The sequence below is a fragment of the Neoarius graeffei genome, chromosome 3 (genome assembly GCF_027579695.1).
Source record: "Neoarius graeffei isolate fNeoGra1 chromosome 3, fNeoGra1.pri, whole genome shotgun sequence".
Lineage (NCBI taxonomy): Eukaryota > Metazoa > Chordata > Actinopteri > Siluriformes > Ariidae > Neoarius > Neoarius graeffei.
In genome coordinates this window covers 94,819,004-94,827,234 of record NC_083571.1, presented here as the reverse complement: position 1 = coordinate 94,827,234, position 8,231 = coordinate 94,819,004, and the positions used below count along the sequence as shown (strand labels likewise).

Below are 8,231 nucleotides of genomic sequence, written 5' to 3'. Positions count from 1 at the left end.
TAAAAATCCCGTATTTTCACAATATAAAAAAGTCGGTAGGTCCAGAATTCATGACGCGCCTCTGACAGGAGCTTACAGCAGGAAGTCGGGCCATGAATTCACGTCCCCGCCCTCTCGGGCATCAGTAATTACAGAACTCCGTCCGGAGGCGAGGCTGAACAAGTGATTAGGTCCAGTGTTGCCAGATTGGGAGGTTTCCCGCCCAAGTTGGGCGGTTTCAAGTGCATTTTGGCGGGTTTTGAACATAATTTGGGCTGGAAAACGTCAGCAGTATCTGGCCACACTGATCAGGTCTGAGGTGAAGATGGCGATGCTAATAGCTAAGAAAAACATTAGCCTCTCTTTCTTTGATGATTTCAACAAGTGCGTGGCTGGAATGTTCCCAGACTCTTCCATCGCAAAGAAATTTTCCATGGGGAAAACGAAAGCCTTCCAAATAATCAAAGGTAAGCTACACATGTTTACATTAAGTATGTCCTGGCTAAGACCTCATAAATAGCCTAGTGTAAACTAATTGGTGTATTAACTGTTTTATCCACTCATTGTCTATTTTATTTTCCATCTGAAACGTACCCATTTTAAATCACTCTTGGTTTAATATCTTATATTACTCTTCATCTCTTTATTACTCTATCTATCTATCTAGTGTTCCGAGGCCATGACTATGGTAAAACCATAATAAACTGCAATGTAATTGAATTTATTGACTGGTTATATAATGACCTTTCTTATTTTAACATAAGATACGTATTTTAGCCCTTAATTTGGGAAATAACTGGTACCACTGAAAGCAAATAAAAATAAATGTATAGTTTATTCACAAATGCACTCTATAAACCATAAGCATATTGAGTTTGGGTCTTGGCTATCACCAACATGCACCAGAGTACAGGAAATCACAAATACTAGATAGAAAATTGCCCCCCCTTCAACTACACACCCACTTTTGGTGAAGGGTATGACTTTCTGAAATTTTCCCTTATTTTGAGTTAAAAATCTGGGAAATATCCCTTTTTTTCAAACCTCAAAGTTGACAGGTATGGTGATGACCTGGCGACTTGTCCAAGGTGTACCCCGCCTTTCGCCCGTAGTCAGCTGGGATAGGCTCCAGCTTGCCTGCGACCATGTAGAACAGGATAAAGCGGCTAGAGATAATGAGATGAGATGAGAATTATTTTGCCTTGCAATGTAGTTTGCTCTGGCTGCTCAGTAACATAAGGGCAAATATTAGGTTGTTGCGTAGACAGAGCTATGGTTTAAGTGTAACTGTTAGACTGTATGTCCAAAAGTTTGTTGTCTCCTGACCATGACACCCAGATGTGCTTTTTGAGCATTAGTGAGGTCAGACAATGGTGTTGGTGAGGAAGTCTGGGGTGCAGTGTTCCAGTTCAACCCAAAGGTGTTCAGGATGGTTGATGATAGGGTTTTGTTCAAACCAACTCTAGCAAAACATGTCTTCATGGTATCTAATTTGTTCAGTGATTTAATTAGCTGTTCAGCTCCACCCACCAGCTGAAGCTTCTGAATGTGTTTGATCCGGTGAGCTTAATGAATTAACCCTGAAGATGCTCCTACCTGTCACCTCTCAGTCAGGATGGCAGTGGGTGAGTTAAATGACTTTATGCTTTTCACGGTTTTAGAATGTTTGTTGTTTTAATGCTATATCTTATTGTGTTAAGCTCTTGCAAAAACCTGTGATGTCCTTTGGATTCCGTTTAAAACCGACTGCGAGGAGCTGCTGGGACGCTTCCAACAGAGACAATCTGTGCGCTATGAAGACTTCGCAGTTATATGGAGAGAGATGAACTTCTCTAGCGTGTTTTAGTAAGGCCTGACCAAATTGTGTTTGGATGTGTGTGTTTTGGTGATGGTGAGCCTTAAATTTAAGCCACAAATACAGTACGTTAATGAGATCATGCACTGATGTTCAGTGAAGAGGTCTGGGTGTGGTGTTTTCAGTTCAGTTCATCCCATCCCAGAGGTGTTCGATGAGGTCAGAAATCATGGCAGGACATTTGAGTTCTTTCAACCCAACCTTGGCAAATCACGTCCTCATGGAGCTCATTTAGTGGACATGGGCATTGTCATGTTGGAACAGGTTTGGGCCTCTTGGTTCTAATAAAGGGAAATTATAATGTGACTGCATCTAAAAAACATCCTACACAATTGTGCTTCGAGCTTTGTTGCAACAGAATGGGAAAGAAACGTGTATGGGTGTGACGATCAGCTGTCCACAAACCTTTGGCCATATAATGTATTCCTACTGTGCAGAAGGAAGTATACTAACGTGGGCTGCCAAAATCAAAGGAAACAAGCGTTGCCAGGCAAAACAAACCTCGCCTGGTAGCACTTATGATGACTATGAAGGAAGCTATCGCAAAAAAACAACTTAGACTTTTTTTTTTTTGGTGACCTTGACCTTGATTTTTGACCTTGTGTGTGAACATACTTGGCCAATAAACATGGTTCTGATTCTCTGCTGCTTTCAGCTAATTGGAACACACCATACTGCACAACTGTTACACTCTTGGAGCACGATGACGTAGTGGCTACTGCCTCTATATGAAGCAGTAGCCACAAAAACCTTGACCGGATGACCCCCAAAATGTTGGAGGTTCTATTTGAGACCAATGCCCATCTATCCTGAAAGTTTTATGAAGATCGGTCCAGCCATTTTCCCATAATAGCATTAACAAAAAACAAACCCCACTGAAAACAATACCTCACCCCCTGGTGGACTCCATCCTGGGCGAGGTAATTATGGTGTCCCTTGTAGCTTGCGCCAGAACAGTGAGGGCTTCTGGCTCATTCTTGAGTTTCTCATCCAGGTTCTTGGGGAAATTGTAATACTACAGTATACAAAGACATTCTAGATGATTTTGGGCTTCAATCTTGGTGGCAATGGTTTGGGGGAAAGAACAATGTATGGGTGTGATGGTCAGGTGTCAACATACTTTTGTCCATATTTATTAATCCTTTTGGAAAAAAAAACTGAAGTAACCGCATTCATAGGGACTTGTTTCAGAGGTGCTGCATATTCGAAGCCAAATAATAAATGGAAGATGTATAAATAATTGTATCTGGTCTTTCTAGAAAGTGAAGAAATTAATCTCATTGTGGCTATTGCTTATGTGATAGGAACTAACTTGGTTTAGTAGGAATATCACACCACTCAATCACTCTTTTCTTTTCTTCATGACAAAGTCCCCAGTGTTTTCATGTAACATTTGTGGATTTAAGGATGCAGGGTAAACTGGAGATTTGTGAAGCTGGTTTTCACATTGCTGTTTTACAGGAAGCTTGGCAAGAACTGATTTGTTCTACACTGCTTTAATATAAAGCTTTATAAATATAAAGTCTAACCATTAACCATATGATTAATTTAAAAATGTGTATGCATGTTATCACTACTTCTCTCTCTTTTTCTTTCCTCTCTCCATCCTTCTAGTGGTATGACCACAAACCGGGAGAAAAGACCCTTTAGTCGTCTTGTCTTTACCACGGTATATGACTACTACTTGCCTCCATACAGCTTTCAGATCCGAGTGGGGGCACTGTACATGTTCTATGGCCTTTACTTTACACAGCCTGCCTGGCCAAAGGAAAAGGTGCTGCAATGGACATTGCCATCATCGTCATCCCTGTGTTCGCTTGTTTGTGTGACTTCATGCATATCTTCATTCCTATCGCAGATCTGGATTGCACTGAAGGACTGGATATGTATACAGCAATTTGTCTCAGATGCTGTCAGCTGTCAACACCTGGATGTTGTTTACGTCTACATGAAGCTGGTTTCTGAGAAGGCTTTTTATTATACGGCCATGCCCAACCAGGTTCACATCAAAGGACGATCCTGTCCCTTTCCTCACCAGACACACACACATTTATCACTTAAACGTCATCTTTTTTGACAAGTTGCAAGCAGAGCATTTCTTTAAGGATTTTCCACTAGGAGACCAACTGGTCTGGGCAATACAATCACAGGCCCCAGAGTCCATGCAGCTGCACCGCTGCGGCATATTCTGTGATGCAAATTGCGGCATTACGAATCCTCGTTTCAGCCAGCATAATCTCAACATAGTTAATGCAGTGCTAAGTTACCATAACTTCATCATAAGTATGGTAAAATAATAAAATTACACTGAGTTTGTTATTGTTTTATCAACTTTCATAATATGTATTTTAAGAAACAGTGAAAATAAGAATCTTCAATTTTATTGCTCAATGTGAAACATAGTATCAAATAACTGTATATTTAGTCTATAATTTGGAAATTGGAACAGTCTTGACAACCCAACTTCAATATTTCTTAAACATTCCAATCCAAAGAAAAGTCTTATGAATTTGGACCAGCAATTCAAGCATCTCCCATAATCCCATTTTAGTTTTACCTTTCAGCATCAATCTAACACAACTTGGTTTAAAATTTGGTCTCCCAGTGAAGCTGGTTTGACATTGACTAGGAGACCAAATCTGGCCACTGGGAGACCATTTGGTCTCCCAGTAACTATGTTAAAAAAAAATGCTCTGGTTGCAAGCCAATATTATTCATTCAAGATTTTTTTGCACCATATCACACCAGGGATTTTGCTTACCATTTCATCTAAACACTGTTCCCTTGACTGATCATAAAAGAACATAAAGACTCCACTGGCATCAATGTACTATGTCTTTTCTCAAACCACCAGCTCATGTTTGATGCAAAGCGCCGTTTTAAAAACAAGAAAATCAATGACTTGTTCTACGACTGGCCATCCAGAGTGACCCAACTGGTTAATGCAGGTACACTGGAGGTGAATGAAAAGTTTTGTGACTATCTGTCTAAATGGGATCCAGAATACAAACGTGGAACTTTTAAATGCGTTAAATTTGATTTGGTAATATGCAACACTACCAAATGGACTCCCAGTAAATGAATCCATCTTTAAGTAGAACCCTACAACAGAGAACTTAGTTGGAAGTATATGATGCATTTATACCCATTAACCCTTTAAGACCCCTTTTTTTCTATGAATAAATATCAAGATGCTTCTTATGACTCTCATAACGGATTCATATTTTGTTTGTACATGTTCTTACAGGAAATTACAAATGTGCAGGCTCATTATGAGCAGATTAAGCAGGCTTGTCATGTGTCTGCCTCGGTCAGTGTGACGCCAGTTGACCTTCCTGCTCAACTTGAGGAACGTGCTCTTGAGTTTCAGCAGTGGCAGGAAAATAACAAAGTGAGTGAGCGTGGAGGCTTGTCATTCACACAAGTCTATACAGTGTTTCCGTTATCCGAACATATTTGCATTGCTTGTGACTGCTAAATGTTGGCGTTAATTTCTTTTTTTTGTATCTTGCATCCAAAAACTGAAGAAAAACTCTGGCGCAAAGGAAAACACTGAGCAGTTAGAGGTGGGTCCAGCCATGTTGGCCAACAACCACTTGTATTTGGGACTGCTAATAGTCCCACCAATTACAGGAATTTTAAAGACAAATTTGAGTAAATCGCAATTGGGTCTTTTTGTCCTTTCATCCCCCCCCCAGTGCTCCAAGAGGGCAGCTCTACTAGCTACAATAAAGTCAAAGTCTTCTAGGCATCTAGCAACGGTTGGTCCTTTTTTTTTGTTTTGTTTTTTTAAATTTACAAATTTTATAATTAAAATAGTTATAAAAACTGTCATGGTTTAATTTGAGTGAATTCTACATATGACTTGCAAAGCAACATAATCCATTACTCCATATTTTCCTTTTCCAGAAGAGAGCAGCATTCCCTTTATTATTCAAAAGCCTGCGTAGAAACCACTGATCCTCCCCCCTTCTTCTCCAGCAACTGCTTGTTTTCAACCCTTTGATGATCCCTTTTACGGTAACTGATTATACAGTGTGCCTCATTTAATTTCTGGTTTTGTGATAATTTAATCACAGGCTTCCAAATCACGAAGACACAGACAGGTGGAAATGGACACCTCGGAATCTGGGCCAGACCATGTGGAAGAGTTTTCGTCTCCGCACAAAAAGAAGCAGCTCTCTCTCAGGCAGAGGACATGGCAAAACCTGGGCAAAAAAGGTCCATATAATATTATTTAAAGATGACAGTCGATTTAAAAAAAAAAAAAAATCATGTTCTGTTGTACGAGTATATTTAACAAGCATTTTTATTTTTAATGTCATGATTGCTGACAGCAAACAATTTGCTTTCTGTGAATTAATATCCTTTATTTTGACATGCCAAAGAGTCAGACAAGCAAAAGCAACACCACTGGCTTCTCAGCACAAAGGAGGAAGACAAAGCAGCTTGTAAGAAATTGCTTGGACTAGATGAGGCAATTGTATTTTAGGATTTCTGGAAATGTTGCAACTGTTTTAATTCATTTTACTGTTTAATTTTTTTCTTTCTCCCCTTCTTTCAGTGAAGAAGTGCCAACAGAAGAACAAATTTAAGTGGTGAAATATGGCACGGTTGTCAGCGTGGATTTCTCTCTCACAAAATGTGATTTACTTTTTCATAGGTTTTTGTTGGTAAAACTAATTTAGAAATAGAAACAGAGTGGATCTCTACCTAATTAATTTTTGGAGAGACTGTATTTGCAGCAACTAAAAGTTAATGTTTTGCGTGTTTGATTAAATAGAATAAATATGCTTGTAAAAATGAAATATTTAGAGATTTCAGTAAGTTTTGCGGGCGGCACGGTGGTGTAGTGGTTAGCGCTGTCGCCTCACAGCAAGAAGGTCCTGGTTTCGAGCCCCGGGGCTGGCGAGGGCCTTTCTGTGTGGAGTTTGCATGTTCTCCCCGTGTCGGCATGGGTTTCCTCCAGGTGCTCCGGTTTCCCCCACAGTCCAAAGACATGCAGGTTAGGTTAACTGGTGACTCTAAATTGACCGTAGGTGTGAATGTGAGTGTGAATGGTTGTCTGTGTCAGCCCTGTGATGACCTGGCGACTTGTCCAGGGTGTACCCCGCCTTTCTCCCGTAGTCAGCTGGGATAGGCTCCAGCTTGCCTGCGACCCTGTAGAAGGATAAAGCGGCTAGAGATAATGAGATGAGTAAGTTTTGCGGAATTGTATTTTCGTAACGTTCTATGTTGAAGTTATTTTGTAGCCGTCGACGACTTCAGCTCTTGATATGGAAATATCAGCCTGGCTTTCTCACTGTCAAGTAGAGATGGGAATAGAACAATTTTTGTTGGAATAAACAATGAAATCAGTTGTGTCAAACACTGGTTTACTGGAAAGACCCACTGGTCTGCTCTACAAACCAATGGAGACTGTCACCTGTGTATTATTAGAACCAAAATATGTTTCTTGGCCCCTTTTCTTTGAAAATCTATTTAATCAGATAATGAACAATTGGACCCCAGGGTTTCAGGGTTGCTTGCGTGACTGGCAGCTCTTTAAGGGATTAAGCTAAAAATGTAATTAAATAAACAGGGAAGTAACTGGCCTTGAGCCTGTGATCACATTTGATGACAGTTATTATTTGAAACTAAAAATAAAACGTGTGTGTGTGTGTGTACAAAGCAAAGTACTTTACCAAGTAAGGAAGGTGTATTTTTAAAATTTGCCAGAATCATTGTTCATGTTCCTGTGAGAGTTTCTGCTGAGAATAGTCCACTGCTCAAATACTGTAATATCCACTTGGTGCTACTGTAATCGTAGACTCTCTTCACCAATAGGCAGGGTGGAAAGAAACCAACAAACTGCATCGTGACATGCATCAACAACACGTGCCTGCATTCACTGAACACCTTATTAAGAACACTGTATTAATTCTGCATAAAGCTCTCAAAACCACCTCAATTCATCATTGCATGGATTCCACAAGATGTTGGAAATGTTCCTTTGAGATTCTGGTCCATATTGACATGACTGTATTATGCAATTCCTGCAGATATTTCAGGTGCACTTTCATGTTGTTCTACTGGATTCAGAGACTGGGAAAGCAACTGAAGAACACTAAATTCGTGATGTTCATGAAACCAGTTCGAGATGACTTTTGCTGTGTGACATGGTGCATTATTATATTGGAAGTAAGCTGTTAGAAGATGGTAACTTGTGGCCATGAAGGGATGCATATGATCATCAATATTCAAATACGGTATGGCTTTGATGCAATGATTGATTAGCATTAACAGGCCCAAAGTGTCTCAAGAAAACATTCCCCACACCATTCCACCACCCCCACCAGCCTGGACTGTTGACACCAAGCAGGTTGGGTCCATGGATTCATACTGTTGCTGCCAAATT

The 8,231-nt window shown here is 40.2% G+C and overlaps 1 protein-coding gene across 1 annotated transcript; it reads left to right on the top strand.

The window, feature by feature from the left end:
• Positions 1-1,675: 1,675 nt before the first annotated feature.
• On the top strand, positions 1,676-7,041 carry snapc1a (small nuclear RNA activating complex, polypeptide 1a; the record flags this gene model as incomplete). The annotated part of the gene is given in 10 exon segments (XM_060915718.1): positions 1,676-1,824; positions 3,449-3,608; positions 3,693-3,833; positions 4,689-4,793; positions 5,082-5,225; positions 5,362-5,400; positions 5,533-5,595; positions 5,914-6,055; positions 6,223-6,285; positions 6,399-7,041. Coding segments are annotated over 10 exon segments (1,044 nt in total), but the record flags the coding sequence as incomplete, so codon positions are not given.
• Between the last annotated feature and the right edge of the window lie 1,190 nt (positions 7,042-8,231).